This window comes from Ornithodoros turicata, chromosome 1 (genome assembly GCF_037126465.1).
Source record: "Ornithodoros turicata isolate Travis chromosome 1, ASM3712646v1, whole genome shotgun sequence".
Lineage (NCBI taxonomy): Eukaryota > Metazoa > Arthropoda > Arachnida > Ixodida > Argasidae > Ornithodoros > Ornithodoros turicata.
The window spans coordinates 133,848,089-133,871,878 of record NC_088201.1 but is presented as its reverse complement, the minus strand read 5'-3'; the positions used below and the strand labels follow the sequence as shown (position 1 = coordinate 133,871,878).

At 46.4% G+C, this 23,790-nt stretch overlaps 1 protein-coding gene across 3 annotated transcripts in view; it reads left to right on the top strand.

Moving 5' to 3' along the window:
• Positions 1-1,101: 1,101 nt before the first annotated feature.
• LOC135369228 (uncharacterized) overlaps positions 1,102-23,790 on the top strand; it is a 197,821-nt gene continuing 175,132 nt past the window's right edge. For 2 of the 3 annotated variants that reach the window (XM_064602855.1, XM_064602852.1), the window contains exons 1-2: positions 1,103-1,300; positions 11,874-12,013. In XM_064602855.1, the coding sequence (XP_064458925.1) occupies positions 1,114-1,300; positions 11,874-12,013 (327 nt within the window). In that variant the 5' untranslated portion in view covers positions 1,103-1,113. Of the gene's footprint in view, positions 1,301-11,873; positions 12,014-23,790 lie in introns of all 3 variants that reach the window. The other variant, XM_064602860.1, reaches the window with a different exon arrangement.

Sequence of the window (23,790 nt, the reverse complement as noted above, 5' to 3'; positions counted from 1 at the left end):
GATGTCAAATGAGTAGTCATCTCAACAATCGATAGTACTATCGATTGTGTTTGGATGGCTATCGCCCATCACTACTGCCCGCTGCCCAGCGTCGCGCGTTTTCCGTTCTCCACGCGCCCTCTCCTTCGCTCCTTCTCTCTCCACTCACCGCGCATGCGTGCCGCGCTGCGACTACAGACAGACTACGCCGCGATTCTAGCGTATCAGGGACTCTCACGCATTAAAATGTTGTTATTGAAAACAACAGAAAAACAGTAATGACGAAGAACCATTCTAACGGGAAAATCATAAATGTACGTATGTGCTATTTGCATTAATCCTGCGTTAAATTACATCAAGTCAAGTTCAAGCTCAATGTGAAATATATCTTGGTTGGTTACGCTGCGTGCTAGCTATGTGAGAGAACATGAATACTGCACAGTCTTCAGACACATTCGGCAAAGAGATGCCTACGGCAAGGTTTTGACTAAGGCCAACGGTAGCAAAAGAGTAGCGGCATAGTATTTACGTTGCTTTTATTTGATACCTACGGTACCAAATAATTTATAACATGATAAATTACTTTATTAATTTCAGGATCACGTAACTTAATAATTTACGGTATCGCGTAACTTTTTCAAATTTATAGCGAGGCTACTTTTTTGCGGAGTAGCGGGATAGTGGTATTGCGTTACTTCCTATTGTATGAGTGTGCAACACTGATCCTAAGCGATATAAAGGAACTCCCGCGACGACGGGGCTTCTGTTACTGAATTGAATAATCACATCAATATTGAGAAAAAAATAGTATGATTGTCACTTTAGACATGTTGAAGAAGCTTTTCATTAGTACACTACGGTCACGACGCGTTCTCGTTGATAAGTTGTCTCGGCGTAACTAAGCAGACACTGGAAGAACACGACAGCACTTTACTGATGTTTATGTTCCGCCTGTCTCTGTTTACCGAGAATCTCCCTGTGATTTGCAACCGTTGCGAAGCACACTTCGGCAATAAATTTACACGATTCCCAATAAAACTGAGTAATCGTTCGTGCTTTGTCTCTAGTTCTTTTTGTGGCCATAAATTACAGGGGAAAGCCAAAGGGGCCTTACAAGTCCCACGACCTCTTTCTATGGCTTTAGACAGATTGCTAGACGTAGAAGGTTTTGAAACTTGTGAAAGGCAAGCGGAAGATATCGGGGCTAGTTCTCCATTTCATATATTTGCCTGGCTCTGGATTTCCCTGGATTGGAAAATGTCACGCGTTGTACTATTCCTTTTTCTTTTCGAAGCTGCTACCATTACCAGAACTCAAGACGGTGAGAGCAAGTCTTATCGATTGTATCGTTGATCCCTATTGTCTCCAACCAGAAAGTGTTCCTTGTACTTCAGTATTGGCCTAGAAGAGAATATGTCCATCTTTCAGAACACAAATAACCTGATTCGTATTTTGTGGCACACTCGTTGCTCGCAATTCCACCATTCCATCGCACCTATGTGTGCGTGTGTTTAAAAAATCATTCATTTAGTCAAATATATCATCAAACCCTGTGGCGGCACCCCAAATGGGTTGAAAAATGGGTTCTTTCTGCAAATTCCTGTAGCGTTTTTCTGTGGAAAGATGTATGGCGGAAACATGACGATGGAGCGCGCATATGGTACGAATGCCGATACCTTAATGTCCTCCCCTTCCCCTCTAGCAAAGCGTGTCGCCAGCCTAGACAGACAGACCGCTCCTCCGCCCAACGTTACTCCCCATTTCTATAGCGGGCGAGTGTGTCTCACGAAAACGACAAATATCACCAACTCCATCTACAATGCAAGGGGGCGCACGCTCGACAACCACAATGGACCTTCTTCAAAACGGTTTTGGGCATGCTGATTGCTGACCCTGACGGCGCGGAAGAGGAAACAAAACGTATCCCTCGCGCTATTTCACCAACAGCGATAGCTGTGTGGTCCACGTGAGGCAAAGTTTTCGTTCCTTATTGTTTGAGCGTGGCGAGGTGGAGTTCGTCTTCTTCCTCTTATGTTCTTTACCGACGCAGTGATACATCAGAACGCAAGATTGTGACGCCCTCTGTAAGGCGCGGGCGGAAGCACTGTAGCGGAGGCCTATCCAAACATCAGAGCCGTATATTAAAAGGGACTTTTGCCATTAATTGGTCACGCCTATACCTGAAGCTCCAGCCATATTTACAGCTTTCTGACCAATGACGTCTTGAAATATGGGGCACTATCAATCAACCTATCCTCACTATATTCCCTATCCAACATGGGCAGCGCCATTTTGGGTGGCAAGTGGATTGGATGGGATTGAAATTGATACCTCTCGCAATCTGCAGAAGTAGTGGATTGTTGGTGCAAATTTGATAAACGTCACCTAGGGAGCGTAAGGCACGTCGGGAATGGTCGTCTGCTTCCGTGAGGCGCGAGCAGAAGTGCTTTTCTGGATGCTTGAGGTTCAGCTAGGAGGAAAGAAGAAAAGGAGGCGCCCAAACAGCCTTCGACAGAAGTGAGAAGCGTGAGGCAAGTGACGTGAGGATAGGAGATCAGCTGTAGCTTCTTTGGAGCCGCGCGAGGGTCACGTTACCTGAATAGCCCAATGAGGTCGCTTTGCACACGCCACTTTTGGGGGCCACTTCGGCGCGCTACTACCACACCTCTCCAAGTATTCCGAAACTATGCGTTGGGGGCTCCCATAGAGATGTATGTAACCAAAACCGGAAGGCGAGCGGTGACGTCACTGGAGTGCCCCCCAATCTCGGCTTCACTTCTCCGAGCAGTAGGGCTCCCCCTCTCTTTCCTTCCTCCATGGATGTATGCAGGTCCCCCAAACTCACCTCGGAAAAGCGTGCAACGAAGAAGGCCGCCACTAGATACCCCACTGTTGCCGTTCCGGATCACTTCAGCGCGCTAAGTTTAGCGGCAAAATGTTTTTGTTGTTTCTGCGAATTAATCTAGTCTTTATATGTCCAAATATAACGCGTATAACAACTTTCTCTGTCGTGTTTCACTTTTTGGTCCCGTTTTTAAACGTGTTGAGGGATCGGAAGGATCTAGTGCACGGCTGCGTGCATCACATAGCGTACCTGTCGTACCAGGCGCCGCAGGCGCTGCAGTCGTCCATTTCTCCTTCGGTGACTTGGCCTGGCTTGGATTGTGCTTCAACTGGATCTTTAGCGCGCTACAATCCACGCAAGCCAACGTCTGGTAACAATGGGGTATCTAAGGGCGGCCTCCGGCATTGCACGCATCGGGATAGGAACAAATACATGGGAAAATGGCGACTTTGGGGGACCTGGATGTATGTAACCGAACCCGGAAAGCGAGGGGTGACGTCACTGGAGTGACTCCCAATCTCGGCTTCCCAGAGCAGTAGGGTTGGGGATCCTTTTCCCTGTCCTTCATCCATGAACTTCAGACACTCTTCGCCCAACTCCAAAATCTCCCCCACTTTATACCTCAACTTTAGAGCTATTGCTGTTAAAGTGAAATCTGAAACAATAATTCCACAATAATTTAATTTATATTTCTTCTTATTATGATAGTTTTGTCTTCAGCTCTGGTAAAAACTTCATTACACATAAGACCACAGGCGCAATGTTGCATAAAGGAAAATTTGTGCTAATGTGTAGCTATCCACGTTCAACATAAGATAATATATTGGAATGAACAATGTGGAAGAAGTCAAGATATCTAATGCGCAGGTGAAACTCGCAACATTTCCCTGCGTTTGATGAACTTCAAGAAAGGAAACGTGGAAAACGAACTGGGCAGAGATTCACAACTTGGGCACCTTAAGCAGGGGTCTGTTAGTACCTCCATCCAGTTCTTTTTTTTTTTTTCACATATACATATTCAACAGATGGCGCCAATATGGCGACGAGTGTGCTTTGGCGCGCGCCGATCGTGTTTCGCTGAACAGCCGCTAGGCTATGACGCGAGTGTAACCGACTATAGTCTCGAGATTTCCGAAAATAATGGTGCAGTGGGCCAAGGGGAAGGACAAACATAGGGTCCCTTAACGTACAGAACCCCAACGCACATGTTACCGACATAGCGAATGGCCTAGTACTAACCAAGTGTAACGTCCTCGCCCTCTTGGAGACCTGGGGCAACCCACCACGACACTGGAAGGCTTGTGATGCGTTTCCCGCAAGACAACCGAAGTGCCGGTGCCTCCATCTACTCGAAAAATGACGAAACTATCTTCGCAAGCAAGATAGCCACGCTCAAAGTATGGGCAATTTAGAGCACGCCCTAGCCGCTACAAACGAAGTCGGTGATGTATGCTTTGTAGAGATGGGGCAATGATGTTTTGAGGAAGGTGGATCAGCCTGCTCATGGGTGGCGGCTCGGTGCAGCCAGACAGGTTTGTGGATGGAAGGGCGAAAAAAAAAGGGAAATATGAGGGTGGCGCAGTAGAGTTAGGGGTGCTGTGCAGTCCCTCCTGGTACAGGGTAGAGGAGAACTACCAACGCAGAAAACACACGAGCATCCCTCGGTAGCTTTCACTGGTGTGCTCTCTGTAGAGCGGAAACCGCTAGCATGATAGGAGAAGTCTATATGTGGACTATACCTGGATGCCCCCCACCCTCATCGTGCTGGTATACACTACGCCGGGATCTCCTAAGGGCAAGGCAAGAAGTTCCTTTTACTCAATCTCTTCAATTACTCTGCAAGCAACTGGTAGAATACTTGTCATGTGATACTTGAATACGGACATTAAGAAGCCCCAGGGCATCTGGTTCGCGAAGGAAAGCTTCGACTAGCCAGTGACGATAAATTACCACAACCCGTACGGAACGTCAGGAGCATGGACAAACTAGTGGTGGCCAAGTACGTCAGCTACTTCAGTCTTCACAGGCCTTTACTGTCCATTGTCGGAGAATGCCCGCGATGAGCTCTTAAATGCTATCGGATCTCAATGACAATCTGCACAGCGATTTCTGCAGTAATTTTTTACTCATAAAGTTTCCCACATATTCTCCCGTGAACGGCCTAGCCAACAGTTAGCAGTGTTGCGCGCGTGCAGGCGTCGGTGCGAAAGCACAGCCCATCGCAAACGTCACACACATGTCCAAACTCGTTCTTCAAGAATGAAGAGTTTGCCAAGAGGGAGCCCAAGAACGCAACCTTTACACAATCGTCCCGAAGTACAACTATGACAGACGACCAACGTGGCCGAACAGTAGCTAAAGAAACACATAGAACCATGACAAACAACAGCTCGCGGCGCGTGCATCTCTTCAGTGCTTTCCATTACAGTCCAACAGACTCGCGCATATTTTTCTTTTTATTCCATCCATCCATCGCGCATAGATACCACAAATACACAACAGATCTTCTTCCATGGTAGAAGTGCAAGGGTTCAGGCGAGCTGGTACATTATATACACGATTATGTCATTAAGTGGGTTGCTGAGTTTGAGAACGTGTCGTGTTGTCTTTTTTCTTCTGTTCCTTGTCTCAGGTTTTATAGTCGTTTATAGATCTTCTTCCCCCCCCCCCCCAGGTTAGTATTGCACTAGGGACCCATAAAAGTGCGGTCTCTTTTTATGTCGCTGGGGTCGGCGAGGCGTCTCTGCGGGTCGGGAACTGAGCGTCTCGTCGGTTGGTGCCCCCGTGGGGTCCCTTTGTGCCCTCGAATCCTCCGTAGTGTTAGACAGATGAGTGTCGCTGGTAGAACCAGCTGGTCATGGCAGACTGTACCACTGTAACGGAGTCCTCCGAAGGTAAGGCTGGCATGGGTACGCTTGCGAAGCTGGTTGACGTGCGCCCGTTGAAACAGGCCATTGCAGCGTTCCGTCTCGTAGATGCACTTTCTCTAACGCCCCGCAACTATCGCTTTGATTCATTTCTCAGGACCTCGGTAGTTTTGTACGAAGACCGCGTCTCCCACTTCGAAACATTTCTTCATCGCCCCTTGTCAATTAATTAGCGGTAATTAATTTTCTAACTTTTTAATTATAAAAGCTACGAAGTTGTTCCAATGAGAACATCTGATCTCTTCGGTCACCTGATAACAAAGCCGTTTTCAGAACAAAAAATCCCTTCGATAGATCGTTCGCAAACAATTCGTGAAGGAACACCATTTTTTTCTTTATTTTGTTCATTGCGCATCTCTAGAGACGCGTCTTTCCTTCACTCACAATACGAGAGGATGGAGGAGCACACTATCGCCTCTTGCGTCTGGAAAAAGATTAAAAGAAAACAGAAAATGCAACCCAAGATAAGGGCAGTTGCGATAGAGTCACCCGATACATATGTCTTTATTATTTTGTTTCCGCAAGTTAGAGCTCATCTTCGACGCATGAGGCGGCATTGTGCTCTTTCACTCTCTCACACTGGTGGTGAAGGAAAGACGCGTCTTCGAAGATGCGCAATGAACAAAAAAAAAAAAAAACGGTGTTCTTTTCGCGATTTTTTTTGCGGACGATCTATCGAACGGATTTTTGTTCTGAAAACGGCTTTGGTAATAGGTGACCGAAGAGATCAGATATTCTCATTGGAACAACTTCGCAGCTTTTATAATTAAAAAGTCGATTATTGAAAGTTAATTAAGACATTGCCTTATTAGGAGTCTGCTAATGCCCTCCTAGGGGTGCCCTTCAGCGTGTGCAATATTGCAATTGATTTCATCTCGGAAACAGTGAGAGATATATTTTAAAAATATGTTCACATTTAGCTGGGACACACTGTATGCTACACATGCATAATTTTATGCATATCACCCCTAGCGATGAAACTCCTCATTCATCACCTCACAATAAAGTTTTTTATGCATATGCAAGCACAGGATGTATCCTACTTTACCCTACCACACAGCTCATCCAACAACTGTATTGGCACCAATGTTATAAAAAAATAAGGGCTGAAGTCGCTGCACAGGCTTTACAGGATGCCTAGAGCAAGTTGAACACGTGAATGCGGCAGTACACCACTGATGTAGTAACGCTTGGTAAGGATATTTTTGGTAATGCAAGACGAAGCACAAAGATTGTAGCAGGAACAAAATCCTCTTTATAATCTCTTTATTTTAGAGGTGAACTGCAGAGCACGTGCTGGAGTTGTTCTGGCATGTTTCTCTGGTGAGAGACTTTAACTCCACTTGGGCCGCTCTGGTTTGAGAGGAGAAACAGAATACCACAGTATGCTACTCCAGTTTCGGTGAATGCAAATGGATGTAATCCACTTGAGTAAAGTTATAAGATACGGAACAAAAGTCTGCACCTCTTAAACGAGCCAAGAAAGCCATCCAAAAGATTTTCTGTTTCTTGCAAATTAGGGAAGGACGTAACTTGAAGTGACAGCTAACAAAAAAACCAAAAAAAATCACTGTACGCAGTACTTTTCTTGGAAAAAAGCCCCCGAACATCGACGCGTGCTTTCCCGCTCGACTTGCTCTTCAGACCTAAACGAGGGGGAGGAGGATGATTGTGATGTCATCGTGGTTACAGGAGAAACCACGCTCCAATGGGGGGGGGGGGAGAAAACGTTGGGTAGACGAGCGGTCTGCCTGCCTAGCTGGCGGCATGTTGCAAGGGGGGAGGGAAAAGGAAGAGAGGGGAACGGGAGAACAGTTACATTAGTTCCTGCTATGCATCACGTGTCCTTACAGTCGCCCTTGTGGGGCGACGACCTTGACAGAGTCCAGAAGAGCCCTTTGGATGAGCTTCCGACGATGGAGGTTGCCACGAGGATAGACAACTTCCTCGAGTCCAGGCTTGCCGGTAGGCTGCACAGCTTACTGCAGCCTGCGTCTTGCATCCGATGGGGCTGGGCAGTCCATAATAACGTGCTCCTCCGTTTCTGTTTACCCACAGTGCGGGCATCCAGGGTTCGGGGTACTGCCGAGCTTGAAGATGTGGGCCCGTGTGTAGGCACTGCGAGAACGGATGCGGAGAAGGAGGGAAGCCTCGGCCCTGGAGAGGCCACAAGTAGCACAGAGTGGTGGTGCAGATCCGTCTCTCGTGCGCTTGTCAGGGTGCAGCATCCACACATACCCCCTAATTTATTTCGAGCGGCAGAACTTGCTTTGGGGAGCTTTGACTTTAGGCCTGGTTCTTGCAGCTTCTTTTGCCAGAGAGTCAGCATGATCATTGCGCGGTATGCCCTTGTGGGAAGGCATCCACTGTAGCTATACCGCAGTGCCCCGCGATTCAAGCGGTATCATATGCATCCGGGCCTCTCCTGCGAAGCAGCATCTTTCGTAGTGGTGTTTGATGCGAGAAATAGCGCCCCGTGGGTCTGTGATGATGACAATGTTGAGTAAGTTGCGGTGTTCTGCAGCCTTCAGCGCTTCTGTTATTGCTAGCAATTCCGCGTCTGTCGATGTTAGCTCACCGAGTAGACTTTCTGCCCAGTTGAGCTTGAGCTAGGGGATGCAGTATGCGGTAGCACTTAATCCTACGTGTTTGTCTACACTGGCATCTGTGTAAATGTGCGTGGCTTGACCATGGTTGTTGTGGAGGCACTCCGCAGCGAGACGTTGGACGACCGTGTCCGAAAGCTGGCTTTTCTTGTTGACACCCGCTAAGCATGGTTCGCCCGTCCAGGGAGGTTCTTGGCGAGGCATTGCAGGGGGCGTGGGCATTACCTCTGTGAAGGTGCGGATAGTGGCCGCAAAACGGGAGTGTGTGCGACTCTGTACCCTGGCGATGAGAGATTTACCAGCGACGGGCTTGTGGAGTCGCGTGATCTGCCTGAGGAGTTGCTGAGTGGCCAGCGGGAGAAGAGGCAGGGCTGGGGCCTCCGCGTACACAGCCTCGTTTCGTGCAAAGACTGGAATGACGACGGCATTCCTAAATCCCTTTCTGTGGAGCTGCTCCAATACTTGTAGTGCGGATGCGCTTGGACAAGCGAATGGGAGTCCATAAAGTATCTTGGCGACGGTCGTGGCCTGGTGAATGGCTAGGACTGTGCGTTGTGGGCATCCAGGTGTAGCTACTCCCAGCCGTCGAACAATGTTCTGTGACGACAGACATTTAGTGTTTATGTCTTTTGTGAGTGGCGCCCACGACTGACGGCTGTCGATCACAAGGCCGAGGTACCGCTGAGTCTTCACCCTGGACAAGGGTATGCCTTAGGGAAAGCGGGGGCAAATGAGACCAACCTTTCCCAGGCCCCAGGAGCATAAAGCATGTTTTGTCTTGAGAAAGTCGCAGCCCGCAGGCACTAACATAGTTGTCAACCTCAGTAATACCGTCTTGGATGGCTTTTCTGAGCTGACCTGATTTTTTCCCCGATGCCCACAAACATAAGTCGTCTGCGTAAACAGAGTTGTTCAGCTCCGGCATTGACCTCGGTAAGGATTTGGGAAGACAACAGAGGACAAGGTTAAAAAGAATACGCATCCCTGAGGCAACCCAAGATTCTGGCGTCTCGGTAAGCTGAGCGTCGTTCCCAGGCGGACCCTAAATGTACTGTCACTGAGGAAACCATGAATGAAAACGGCGGGCCTCCCTGCGATGTTGGCTGTATCGAGGGCCTGCATCACTATGTTAGTTGCCACCGTGTCAAAGGCACATTCGACGTCGAAATAAACCGCTGCGGTCCTGTTTTCGCACTTTGTGGCATCGTCCACGTCTGAGATGAAATCTAATAGTGCGTCGGCGCTTTTCGCACTTTCATTTTGTCTTTTTCGTTTCTGCTCCCAGCAAACCAGTTAGCGGGTTGCACCGCGGTAACATCAAACCTACTCTGGCGGTTAGTTGCGGGCACTGCCACCGTTGCGCGAAATCGCGATCTTCAAGACCTAATTCCGCGATATGTATGCATCTGTCGAGTGAACTACTCCGCGTGGTGCGTTTTAGCAGTCAGGGTAACAACTTGGTTTTAAAAAAAATGAAAATAAAAATGTCGTGACTGAAGCGCTTTCTGTGCTCCTTTAAAAGCAACCTAGGTTATTCAGGCGTAAACAAGATAATGTCCTCCTCAGTAGCATATTTTTGCACATGGTAAAGTAACAACAACAACAACAACAACAACAGCAAAAGTTGGTTAGGGTGATCGCTTTTCACAGCGAGAGTGAGAGGTGACATGGTTTCGAATCCTGTCACCGGCTGTGCTGTCTGAGGTTTTCCCTGGGTTATTCGAAGACTTTCTAGACGAATGTAGGCACAGTTACCCCTGAAGTCGGCCCAGGACGCACACTAACCCCCCTGTTCCCCACTCCTTCCTCCTGTCCTCTCTGTATGTGTCTTCTTCTCTAAGCTGCACATAGCCACAGTTGCTTCGTGGCGCTACCACGGAATTAAAAAAAAAAAAAACTTGTGAACCATATGCAGAGCCAGAAGACAGGGCTTGGCAGCAATACTGATATTTTGTATTATAATACAAGTACATAATACTCTTGCGCCAAGATATTATAATACATAGTAATAATACATCTATGTATTACTTGAGTAATGTAATACAATCAATACACAACTCTATAACGCGGGCGATCGGAAAAGAAAAGGCCGAGAATTCGACGAGCTGTGATTTATTTGAGACTGTTACGCTTTAACTGTATGTGGCAATGTTGCACAGTCTCCATGTGGTTCAGCCTGAACCCCCCAAAAAATAAACAAACAAGAAAGAAAAAGCGGTTGTCCAAAACTGTGCGACTATCGATGTTAAGAACCGCCTAGAGTTCTGGCCGGGCACGCTGTTAATGGTTCACGGCTACAAGCACCCTTCTACGAAGATATTGCACGTGTGATGACTAACATATGTGGGGATGTTGTTGTTGACCTGAAAAAACGCACGGAAACAAGTGTGCTCAACTCTGAACTCATTGATCCAGTCCGGTGTAATCTGGACTGTGAACTTATGTACGGTCAGCGTGGCCGCATATTAGGTGCCTTTGTTTGTCACCAATGGGAGATGGACTTCTTGAAAGGAAGATTACCGATCATCCGCACATGTGGCGCTCTTGTTAGGACCAACAGCTTCACAAAAAGTATTACGACTTCGCAAGTAATATAAACACGTATTACCTCAATTTTCTGTATTATAATCCAGATACAAATACATTTTTAGAATCAGTATTATAATACATAATACAAATACTCAAAGTATTACAGTAATAGTATTATAATACAAAGTATTACTATTAGTGCCCAGACCTGCCAGAACGGTAGGCAAGACAGTGGTGCAAAGAGGAATCTAGGAGGAGTCAGCACAGGAGATGTCTTCTCTGGATAGTGGGTTGCAGTGATTATGCTGTCTCACCTCAGAGGTTTCAGGCTCCGCTCAAGAAGTTACCTGTAAAGATGAAAACAGCTAAGCGAAACCTATTTTTATCAACAGTGCACGACCTGAGCTTAGTGACCAGGATTTTTTAACTCTCTCTCTCTCTCTCCTGTGCGTAAGCGAAAATCCAATGTATAAACTAACGTTTTAGGGGGCAACCGCCCCTAAGACGTCAGTTTCTACATTGGATTTCCTCTCTCCCCTTCCCTACTACGCGCTTCGACAAAGGAACCGCACCTCCAAACCGAGAGTCTGGATGAGCTCATAAGGTCAACATGCTCATTCACTTCACGCTCAGCTCTCCGTTTGCTCACTCGTGCTCAGCTCATTCGCCACATTGGGCATGCGAGAGCATGAAAGCATTCTCATGAGTGCGTTTTTGTGAGAACGCGTGCGATGGACGATGGTCACGTGGACGATGATATTCTCCCGTCAGGGCGAGTGCCTCATCCACTGAAAGTCCCAGTGCCAAACCAGGAATAACTTGAGTTATGTTTAGTGCAAGCTTTGCAATCGACGTTGGCCAGAAAAATGGCTCCGCCTGACATTGTAGGATTCGCATGTATGGTGCACCGACTGCGTTATCGTAGTTGGAGCCAACATAATGTGACTCAAAAGGAATAACGGCGTCATTTGAGGTCCATCTTTGCAGGCAAACAGCGCCTACAGGAACCTGCAGACAGTCGAATGTACACCTGGAGACCATATCAATTTTACGTCGTGGGAGACAGCAGCATACCAGAGATGGCAGGGAACAAAGCAGTGCCGTATGCGCAAAGACTACTCAATAGGGTACGTACGTTCTTCCATAACATTTATCTAATTTATTTTGTTTTAGGAACAACAGCATGAATGAATGAATTGTGATGATGATGTGAAAATTTCGTTCAACATTGCGAACAAACAATATGACAATAGAACAAGCCGTCAATATCCAACTGCAGTTTATGCGTTGATAACAGGCCTAAACCTACACACACACAGTGTGCCTAAAATGTATAACTATATTATGGACAACGTCTATATTGAATGAGAAGAATGTGTGCCTGATGGCCGGAATTTAGTACAGTGCAGGGTGGAGTGACGCAGAAGATTCCGATTTCAATCACAGATTGTAATCGGGATTTAAATCACTGAACATTCGGCATGATTTAAATCAGTATGGAAATAATTCCACATGACAGAGAAACTGGTTCAGAATTAGGAAAGGAGCTCCAACGTGGCAGAACGTCACAAATATTTGGTTAGTAGTCACCCCAGCAGCGCTCGACTCCATTGTTACAATGGTACCATATGTCCAGTAGCCGCACTGTATCCTTTCTGACCACACATTGTAAACGCCAACGCTCATGGGCAGTGTCGCACTTCGCACCAGACTTGCATGTAACTCATATACTCTATTCACTCTATCCCAAATGCGTTTGGGAATAGCTTGGCATCTTGGTAGCATTATTGCGAACTATCTTTTAGAAAGTCAGCACTCAGTGTCTAACTTAAATACTTCAATATCGCAGGGTAACTAAGCCCTTTTTCAGGAACGAATCAGGCGTAGTACAGATGCGCGGCGTATGCGCGGTTGACGAGCATGACTGTTCGTGGCTGGGGGTATCTAGAAGTTGCGGTCTGTCAAGACGCTTACAATAATGAGCTACTTTTAGGGCATTTAGTACTCTACTCGAATGCTGTTAGGAGTTCAGTATTTAGGGCTCAGTTACCTTTCTGCCTGTGAGGGTTCTGTCACAAACCTTAAATACCCTTTGAGTATCTTGTACGAGCTGGCTACAGATGAACACACAGCCAAATCTAAAAAGCTTTCAGTGAACTCGAATTGGAAGATATATGTTATCTACGTAGGCGTGCTAGCACACACGTGCTGCAACCAAGCATCGCATATGGGTAACACGATACCGGACCAACAACAATATGCCATCGTCATGTCATCCTACCTCATCATAGAGGAGAAAAAAATGACCAGTTACTAGTGCTGTAAAACATGTGATTAAAATCGGACAAAGCCGATTTGAATGAAATCAGAGTTATTTGATTTTAAAAGTCACACAAATCTGAATTGCTTTCAATCGTATTTTTGCATTGATATTTTTGTAATTCTGGTACGAAGTACGTGATTAAGCAAGTGTGATTAAGTGTGTTGTATAGAAGTTAGATGGCAAGATCTAAAGCGACAGCAGTACATTAAATAAGTTCAGAGTCAAATATTTCTTGGAATTAAGAATGAATTGCAGAAGTTACAAATAAAAAACATACAACGAAGGAAGAAAGCGTGAAGAAGGAGAAGCTATCTGCGGGACGTCATTCTGTACTTGCGTAGTTCGCTTGTGATTCTAAGAACAAATCATTATCTTTTAACATATGTATTCAACCGTTATCACCTTATTTCCTTTCATCTAACTTCCGGCTCTGACTTACTTGTTCGTTACTATGTAGAATGAACATATGCATTAGTTTTGGTTTGTTTTGAAAGAGAAGAAAAAGATGGATATACCTTGTCTCAATGGCTTGTAAATTGGAAGGGGGGAGGATATGTTTATGAAGAAAAAGAAAGGAATGGTTAGCCAGGCAAAGATCCGGCTTGCTAACGAACAACGTTGACGGGGTGCACCAGCCGGCTTATGGTAGCGGTTCCGCAGCCCGATTTCCAGCCCGAGGGTCCTGACGAAGGAAATTACACAGTGGAATACAGCTTGACCAGCCATCGACTACATTCTTACTCCTGTTAGGGTTTGCGTTGATGCACCTGTCTACTTCACTCTATTGTACTTGACGACATATTCTGTGTTCCTCGCAGTTATATTAGAAGTTACAGCGCTAGTAATCAGTAATATTGCTACATGTAGACAATGAGGAGGGTCCCGCGACCCACTACCTAGAACCCCGGTAACTTTTGAGACAATAAAGCTATCATAGGCATATCATTTGTGGATACAACGTAAACAACAGGAATTAGCAGAGGCAGGCTACATTTCGGGACAAACACACCACGTAATCCTCCAAACGCCCAAGAATCAATGAAATCAAACAACCGAATTAGAAGTTGCTGCCACCGGGTCCTCGTGTCAGCACCTTCCTGGGTTACCGATCGAAAACACGACAGAAATTTCTGTCGTGACAACAACATTTTTTGTCGTACGGCAGGCACTTCTGTCGTCACTACAGAGATTTCTGTCGTGACAACAGGAATTTTTGTCGTACGACAGGCACTTCTGTCGTCACTGCAGAAATTTCTGGCGTCATGACAGAACTTTTGTTGTGTCACGTACACGTTTGTTGTCACGACAGACTGTTCTGTCGTTACAACAGGCGGTCTTGTTGTAACTATGTTCATTTCGCTTATCATTTGTGGAATGTGCTTAGCTCGATCCCCTCAATACCCATTACAGTCTTCTCCACAGCAGATCCATGTTTAAGCCGGTGGTTACGCGGCCTTCAGCCGGACCTCATCATGGCCGCTTACAACGGCCGCGAAGGCATCACCGATCTGGTGTCGACAATGAGACATCCAATACACCCGAAGAAGACTAATCTTCCCCTTACTACACTAGGTGTGGTTTCAACCTTCCCCGGTAACCGAGGGAACGATCATATCTTGAATTCACGAACATACCAGCGCGTAAGTGACGCAAACGGGTGGGGCGATTTGTTTCGACTGATTAACATAATATTTCGATTATCTGGAACGACCAAAACTTCGTTTGAAGACCACGAAGATTTCATGCAGTCGTCAGATGCATTGAAAGGACAACAGACAGATTCGTGAACGTTACTATCGCTGGCATTCTCCGATGGTGGATGGTAGAGGTCTGTGAGGACTGAAGTAGTTGACGTACTCGGCCACCACTAGCTTGTCTATCCTCATGGCGAATCCCAATCATACTAGCAGTTGCCGTGGTACAGGGAGCATCCCAGTGAAGGATGCTATAGGGATGCTTGTGCGTTTTGTGCGGTGGGTAGTTCGCAGCTACCCTATGCCCAGGTTAGGAGGGACCGCACAACCCTCCGTTTCCTGTACCACCACCACATTTCCCCTTTTCTTTTTTTTTTTTCACCCTTTCCTCTACTGCCTTGCCTCGCTGCACCGAGCGGCCACCCACGAGAGGGCGACCGCACCTGCCTCAAACAGCATTCCCCCGTCTCTACGACGCATACGTCACCAAGCTCGTCTGCAGCGGCTAAGGCGTGTTCTACCTTATTGTCTACTTTGAGCGTGATTGGCTTGGTTGCTAAGGCAGCTCGTCAGTTCTGGAGCAAGTGGCAGCACCGGCATTTCGCTAGCCTCCTCTCTTGTAAAGGAAACGTAGCACTAGCCTCCCAATGTCCCGGTACGTTGATCCAGGTCTCTGAGAGGGCGAGGACGTTGCAGTTGGCCAGTACCGGGTCTGTCGCTATGTCGGTAACATGTGCATTTTGGGGTTCTGCATGTTGCAGGCCTCCATGTTTGTCGTTCTCTTTGGCTCGCTGCACCATCTTTTCGGAAATCTCGAGACAAGTACGTAGTTTTTGTTTGTTTGTCTTTGTCTAGGCGCGGCCCCCTTGCATCGTATATGCAGTTTGTGCTGTTTGTTGTTTTCATGAGACACTCTTGCCCGCTAAAGATGGGTGGGGGGGGGGTATGTTGGGCTGACGAGCGATCTCCCTGCCTAGGCTGGTGGCACGTTGCTAGAGGCACGTTGGTTGGAGAGGGCAGTGGATTGGAGGGGAAGGAGAGGACCATTAACTTATTGGCTGGCAAGTAATCTCCTGGAGTTGCGGTTCAGATGTGCTGGTGGGCTGAATAGCTCGCTGCAGTTTGCATCTTGCATCCGTCTCGCATCGCCCCTTCACTCTCAGAAAAAAAAGGTGGCGCAGTTATACCTTTCAGGAGGTAATATTTGTCGCATATGTTGTGCCTAAAAGGTTGCAAAGTTCTACCTGCTACCTCACTCTCTGCCGCGAATGATAGGGTTACTACTTCTGATTCGGTGAGCGAGGGGGGCGTACGCCTTTCTGTAGCAATTTGGATATATGATAACTGCTTTTACCACCCTTTTACACCCTTTATCAGACGCTACGTTGACCTAGGTGGTAACTATAGAAGTTACCACCTTTTCACACCTTTTATTCTGAGAGTGTTGCGCGCCCTCTCTCATGGCGAGTTTTTTTCCGTGCTTGAACACGTATAAAAAATTCCACCGCAAAAAAAAAAAAGAAGAAAAACATCTGACTGACAACAGCCACATGTCTGACGTGTCTGACAACAGCCGCTGCCCCAGAGGACACAGCAGCGTACAAGTTAACGGAAAGCAAATATATATATTTTTTTATTTACATGCAATTCTGCGGTGTTTTGGCTCTGTACTGTCCTCTGCTTGCTCTGTGCAATGCTGCTATTGTCTCTTCTTTTCTTTTTTCTTCACAGCGCGCTATGCGGCGAAGTTCTGTTTTTAGAGTGTAGTTCATATTGCTGGCACTGCCGCATTTAACGGCTTCACTCCCTCGTCAGTGCAAGGGAGTTTTCTTACACTTCGTGGCCACGTTTGTTATCGCCTGGGAATACTTCGACGTTATCACAACAAACGTCACAAAAAGGGGGGGGGGGTGCTAGTTAAAGGGCCCGCCGTTGTCGGTCTCACAGAGGTGGGCAACGTCACGACAGACGCCCTGGGGGAATGTGCGTCCTAGGCCGACTTCTAAGGGAACTGTGCCGACATATTTATTTATTTAAATACGTTAAAGACCCCCAGGGGGTATTACATAACGGAGTGGAGAGAAGCACATTGGAAAAGTACAATAGAAACGCATAACAAAAGTATTACAAAAAGTAAAAAATGAAATGTCAAATTGATAAGGGAAGAAGACCATGTGTACCATAGGAAGAGCATAATGAACCTGAAGCCCTGGATTGGAGGAAGGCAGCCTTAAAACCAGCAGGGTCGTGTGCACAAGCAACATGTTCAGGCAAGAGATCCCACTCACTAATTGTTTTAGGAAAGAATGACTTTAGAAAGGAAGTTGGTGTTACAATGGGGTAGCTTAATCTTATGAATGTGGTCCAGACGAGATGAAATGTAGTTAGCAGGGACTAGGAGACGATCGCGAGCGTTTGTGTTGTGATAAATTTTATGGAAGAGGCACAGCCTGGCTATAAAGAGTCTTGACGAGGGAAGGTGAACGTCAAGGTTATTCTTTATACGTGAAACACTTGCGTCTCTAGAATAGTTGGATGTAATGAAGTGCATCGTCCTGTTTTGAACTGACTCTAATGCTTGAATTAAGCACTCTTCACTGTTAGAAAATTTTATACCTTTTAGGGTATAAACGGCTTGTCCCAGGGCGCATACCTTTGGAGGTATAAGCGCTATACCTCCTTCGAGGTATAGTAACTTTATACCTCCCTGAAGGTATATTATTTGCACCTCATGGTATAAACATATATCCCCTTGAAGGTATATTTTCGAACCCGGGGTTTAATCCTGAAGAATTAAAATATTCGACTTCTTCGTTTTTTTTTTCGTTTTTTTTCGGCGCTATATAAGAGTGGCACTTTCCTGGTCCAGCTCGTAACAAAATTAGAACAAAATAATATTGAGCGACAAGTGCTTTAATAACAACTACCGCGAGAAGGACAGAGAGAAAGAAAATACCTGTACACGCGGGCACACGAACGTACCCACAAAATCATATTCACAAAGTACAGGTGTCAAACGTAGAGGAGAGCTCGTGCAGATTACTCGCCACGGAAGAAGCAACGTGGGAAGATTTGGTGGAGAACAGATACTGGTATAATACATACATCGTGGCTTCGCAAAATGTGGGGCCGCCTTCGCCCGGCGAGCAACTATATGAGTGAGGACGCGTAGATCCGGTCATTTCAGGAAGAAATAGCACGCTTCTATAAACCACTCCCCCTATTAATTACGGTGCAACTGTATTACTGACTTTGTTTTCTAATTAAATTACTGCTTAGCTGAGATGGTATGCTGTCTCCGCCACAAATTAATGTGGTACCAGAGGTTCATATCTAAAGGTATACAAAATACCGAAGGTATAAACGCAAGAGAGAAGTACATTATTATACCCTCAACTTGCGTGGAAGGTATAGCCTCGGCGATTTATACCTCCCACATGGTTTAAACGGGGTATAGACGTTAGTGACGAGGTATAAATATGGTAGTGTAGTCCTGGTTTATACCTTCGTTATACCTCTTCTATACCTTTTCTTCTAACAGTGTTGATGGGGATCCCATATGGCCGATGCGTATTCGAGTTTGGACAGCACGAACGCACGGTATGAAAGCAGTTTTACATGAGATGGTCCAAGCACAAGGGGCCTACGGAGATACCCGAGGCTCCTATATATTGGCGTCGGCGACGATTTTTTGGGTATGAAGTGCCCAACGCATACTCGAATCCAAATGCAGCCCCAGATACTCGTATATGTTGAAACGCACGAGAGCTGAGTGCTGTTAAGTGAGGAGGATGGGTTCGGACTAGTTTGAGAACGTGCAAAAATCATAATTTGGCATTTCGAGACATTTAGTGACATGAGCCATGTTTTGCACCACTGAGAAATTGTATAAAGTTCATTTTGATTGAGTTCGGTATCAGCACTAGACTCTATCTGACGATAAATGACACAGTCGTCAGCAAATGGACGGACGGAGCAAGAAAGGGATTGGGGTAGATCATTAATGTATATGAGGAAAAGAAGTGGTCCTAGGACGGATCCTTGAGGTATGCCTGATGAGACAGGGAGAAACTCTGACAAGGTATCATTAGCAAAAACCGCTTGTCTTCTGCGAGATAAAAATGCAGTGATAAAGTTGAGGGCCGCGGGGTCGGGGTTTAGTAACGCAAGTTTGTATAGAAGTCGAGAGTGGGGAACGGTGTCAAAGGCTTTTGCAAAATCCAGAAAAATCGCGTCTGTACGACCCCTGTTGTCAAGTGACATTTGAATGCCATGGACAAACTCGACCAGCTGGGTTTCACAAGAGAACCCCTTTCTGAAACCATGCTGGTATTCCGAAAAGAAGTTCGAGGTGTTTTGCAATATGAGAGTGAACGATATGCTCCAACAGCTTGCATGGGATGCTGGTCAATGAGATGGGTCTGAAGATTGAGGGAACAGAAATATGTCCGCTGTTTGGAATGGGAATGACTTTCGCTTGGCGCCAATCCATCGGAACCTCCCCAACTTGTAGACATTGGTTAAAGATAAGAGATAAGATATGACTAGAAGTGTGTCGGGTGCTTTTCAGTATTTTGGAGTTGATCATGTCAAGGCCAGGTGATGAAGATGACTTCAGGGACTCTATGAGCTTTACAATGCCAGCCGGAAAAATGGAAATAGGTGACATAGTTATATCGCTTACAGGATCAGGTAAAGGAAGGTGCAATGTGGTTTCAACAACAAACACTGAGCCGAAATAACTATTGAGCGTGGCGGCGCTTTCTTCGACCGGAACATCATCACCAGAGTCATTTTTCAGTTGAATAACAGAATCGTGAGCGGGATTGATAATTTTCCAAAAATTTTTGGGGTTACTATTCAGAAGGGCAGGAAGGGTGGATTTGAAGAAAGTTTCCGTTGCTTCCTTCATAGCTCTCATATATTCGCTTGAAGCTATCTTGTACGCATCCCAAAAGCTACACTACAGCGCATCCTAGCTTTTCGATAGGCTCTTTTTTCCTTATTTGCTAATTTCCTTATCTGCCAACACGATCATGGCGATACACTAAAGTTAGGCAAGACTTCAGAACTCTCTACATTTGGTGTCATCCAAGTTACAGTTAATGCAATGATGTCAGTTTCGGTTGTAACTAGCAAGGACTGTAATTCATCCCGCTTAGGAAGAATGCTACTGATGTTCGAACGGACATAGGAACATAACGGACATAGGAATGCACAGTGGAGAAATGCGCTCAGAACGCTGTGGTTGCTACACAATATGTGGTTGCTATACTATGTGTATGTCTGAAAGCGTCTCAGGAAAGCCCAGGAAAAACCCCAGACAGCACAGCCGGTACCAGGATTCGAACCCGGGTACCGGATGAAGGAACTTCGCCTCATAGCACACTCTTAGCTAATCATCATGTCGAGTGATATCGCTGTGAACCCTGATTTGTTCAAAACGGTAGCCGTACGCCTTTTGTTACACTTATGCTGTTCATACTTTTCACAAAAATGGCGTAGGCCTCCCGTTTGGCTAGGAGCGTGCTATGCGGTGAAGTTCATTGCTTTTTTTCTAGTTTTGCTAGTTGCTAGTTTTCCTTCGCAGCCTCTCAGCCCTAATCTCTGACCGTGACCCTACGTCATTTTGACGTAAACATGATGTAAAAGATTAGTTTCAAAGCTTAAAAGTAATGTAGCGAAAGAGGGTTGATTACTTTGAGCGGAGACAGGTTTCGTGATGAGTCTGCACGTGCATTTCCATTTATTGTGTTGTATAAAGTCTGTAAGTGTCAGTCACAAAAAAAAAAAAGCTATACCCATATCCCCCAAAAGCTCTTTTCATCCGAGCGCCCAGAACCGTCTGCTAAATCACGTGAACTTCGACGTGCGGTCCAACGAGAGTACTCGTCACCGTTGCAGTGCGGATTTGACGACACCGGATATAGTTAGGCAACCCACTTCTCGATCGTTTCGAGACGGGACGAAAAAAGTAATAGCTGGGAAATTCCGTAGCGCACGCAAAGTGCCACGCGAACATGCAACATTGCTTGACAGCTCGGAATCTGGCAAAAAAAAAAAGAAAAGTTGCCACCAAATGATCACCACTCGCCATGATGCTGCGAGGGTGTCCGCCTTGGCAGGAGTTGTTGACTCGGCATTACTCTCAACGGTGGTTATCATTGCGATGTTTGTTTGGGTTTGGGACGATTATGTAAAGGTGTATGCAGGCCGCTATCACGCGGATACGGTGCTGTTATCTCATTGATACGCGCAAAGGTGGACAGCAACTCTAATAAATTTTCCACTAGACCCCGTGTATCCTCATTTGTTTTATCACAAATCTAAAATAGCCCCACTGAGCGAACGCGACCACTTTGGCGTGTATCAATGAGATAAAGGCATCGTATCCCTGCGATATCAGCCGGCATACACCTTCACATAATCGCCGCAAACACAAACAAACATCGCGACGATAACCACAACTAAGGGCAATGCCGAGTCAATAGCTCATGGCAAGGCTTACACCTCCACAGCAACACAGCCACAGTGGGACAGTCGGAACACTATTTGCCTTTATTTCTCGTAAGAGCCGCTAGGGTTGCTCTCCCCCCGAGTTTAGCTCCGCCAGTCGAAGTGGCGTTCCAGTTAACTCTGCCTCGAGATGTACATCGGATTCCCGCATACTTGGGAACCGCTCACCCTTCCTCCTCTCCCTGTTAAACGGTGGACGCGTGTCCTTTGAAGTATCCCGCTTTCGGTGGTTCTGGGCGCTTGGATGAAAAGATCATTTGGGGGATATGGGTCACTGCCACACGCATGCCCAGATCAACCGAAAGCCCAGAACCTCCGAATATTTTTTTTTTAGGAAATGAGCTTTTGGTTGAATTAGGACGTCGGTGGAAATAGGCGTTTGGAGGATATGATCTGCTACCGCAGGCGGTTGCTGTGTGTGTGTGTCCTTTCTTTCTTTTTGCTGAAACGGTGTAGGAGTGTGTCACGAATTACACCATGGGTTTATTCATGGGCGGCTGTGTCACGTCGCCTGGTGAGAGCAAACACCACAGGGTGACACTCTCCTCGTATCGACACATGAAGGGTGTGCAACGGGATTCATGAATTTTACTCGGCCGACAAAAGCGCTTCCAAGTCGCTATCTCCGCACAAGACGATCATTTCGCTGTCCGGGGTGGAGTCTCTTAATCGGAGGAATTCTTCTCCGTGGAATCGTCCAGGCAGCAACAATAACCCGTTTGTGGGTCAACCCGTGGTTTTTCCCGGATTCAGGTGTGTGCACCTTCCCAACCCTATCTGGTATTCACACCACGTGATTCACACCCAGGACGCTATCTAATAGGTGAACGAGATCATTTGCAATGAAGCGCAGAACCGCGCGGGGACCACTCAGTTTCAAAACAACTAGGTTTCCTAAGTTTCAAAAACAACTCAGGAATTAACGACCTCAAGACTTCCTGGCCACTGACGTAGCTGCGACAAAAAAGTACAGAACAGCGATGTTGGAATGAACCGCGTTTGAGTTGGTCGATAGAAGGCGCTGCGTAACAAGCACAGAACAGCGACGAGAACATTGACCGAGTATTCTGTGTCCGTGGATGTAATGGCTCGTTGGATGTAATGACCCGTGGATGTAGTGGCCAAAAATGGATGTAACGTCTCGTTGCATGTAACGGCACAATGGATGTAACAGCATGTTGGACGTAACGGCTCGTGTTTGGATGTACCGGCGCGTTGGATGAAATGGCACGTTGGATGTAGTGGCACGGAATCCACAGGCGATACTCTACCAGTGCATACTCTACGAGTGCATGACGAAGCGCATTAAACGTATTATTTTTGTCTCTCAAATCCTTATTTTTTCTTTTTGTTTTGTGTGTGTATAGGGTGGGCCCTTTTTGCGTTTTCGACGACCTGTAGGTGGCGCATCTTAACTCCAACATGGCGGACGTATCCAGGTTGTCACTTAGCTTCGATTTTGAGATTGCTGAACTGCAATTTTGATTTTCCATGCGTTGAAGGCGAACAAGTATTAAACGCTGCTCATATACTTCTGGCAGGCGTAACCGAGTTGTCCAAAGAGAAGGCTATAGTTGTCGCGTATTATTTGCGAAGTTCCAGCGTGTTTGATCAACCACACTTCGTGAAGGTGAACTTCACGTTTACCGGTTGCGAGGCCGAAATAGCAAGCAGCGAGTGTCGTGTGCTACAGGAATGTCAGAGATGTGCAAGCACACGATATCTATGCTGATGCTTTCTTAAAGATAAGATCTTCTAACTGTGTAGCGCGTGTACGAATGTAGTTTAGAATTTATAGGATAATGTTGCCACATCCGTGTGTCACTGATGCGTATGTTTTTGGGAAACCTTAACGAAACGTCGCATTCTTCCTGCATTCAAATGCACTGTTACAAAACTGACTTGATATACGTTTTCGCGCTATCCCTTGTACTTTATTGCACATAATGGCTACTTAAGCTTGAAAAATACTGTTCTCTTTATCCTAGACTAGGTTTTGCTTCCCTTCCTGACGTGAGTTGCACAGAAGTGTGCTTCAGAAAAAGAAAAAGAAAAAAGAATGTTCATCAGATATAGGCAGTACCGCTCCAAGAGCTCTGCCATACACACATAAGCATTGCTGATATAACAGGTTTGCTGATTTCGCGTCGCTCAATCCATCTCTTCCGAGGATGCGTGAAAGTAGGCAGTGTTCCATGTGTGGAAAGAAGAAAACGTGGAAAGACAAACTAGCTGTCCCCTCGGCGCGAATAGTCGCGTTGTGGCACAGAACAAAAGTCGTTTGGTTTAGTTTGCTGGTCGTTGTCTGCACTGTTTCCTTCATCTATGATTTCAAGAGCAAAATACAGGTGCAGCTCAACGACCCATGCGA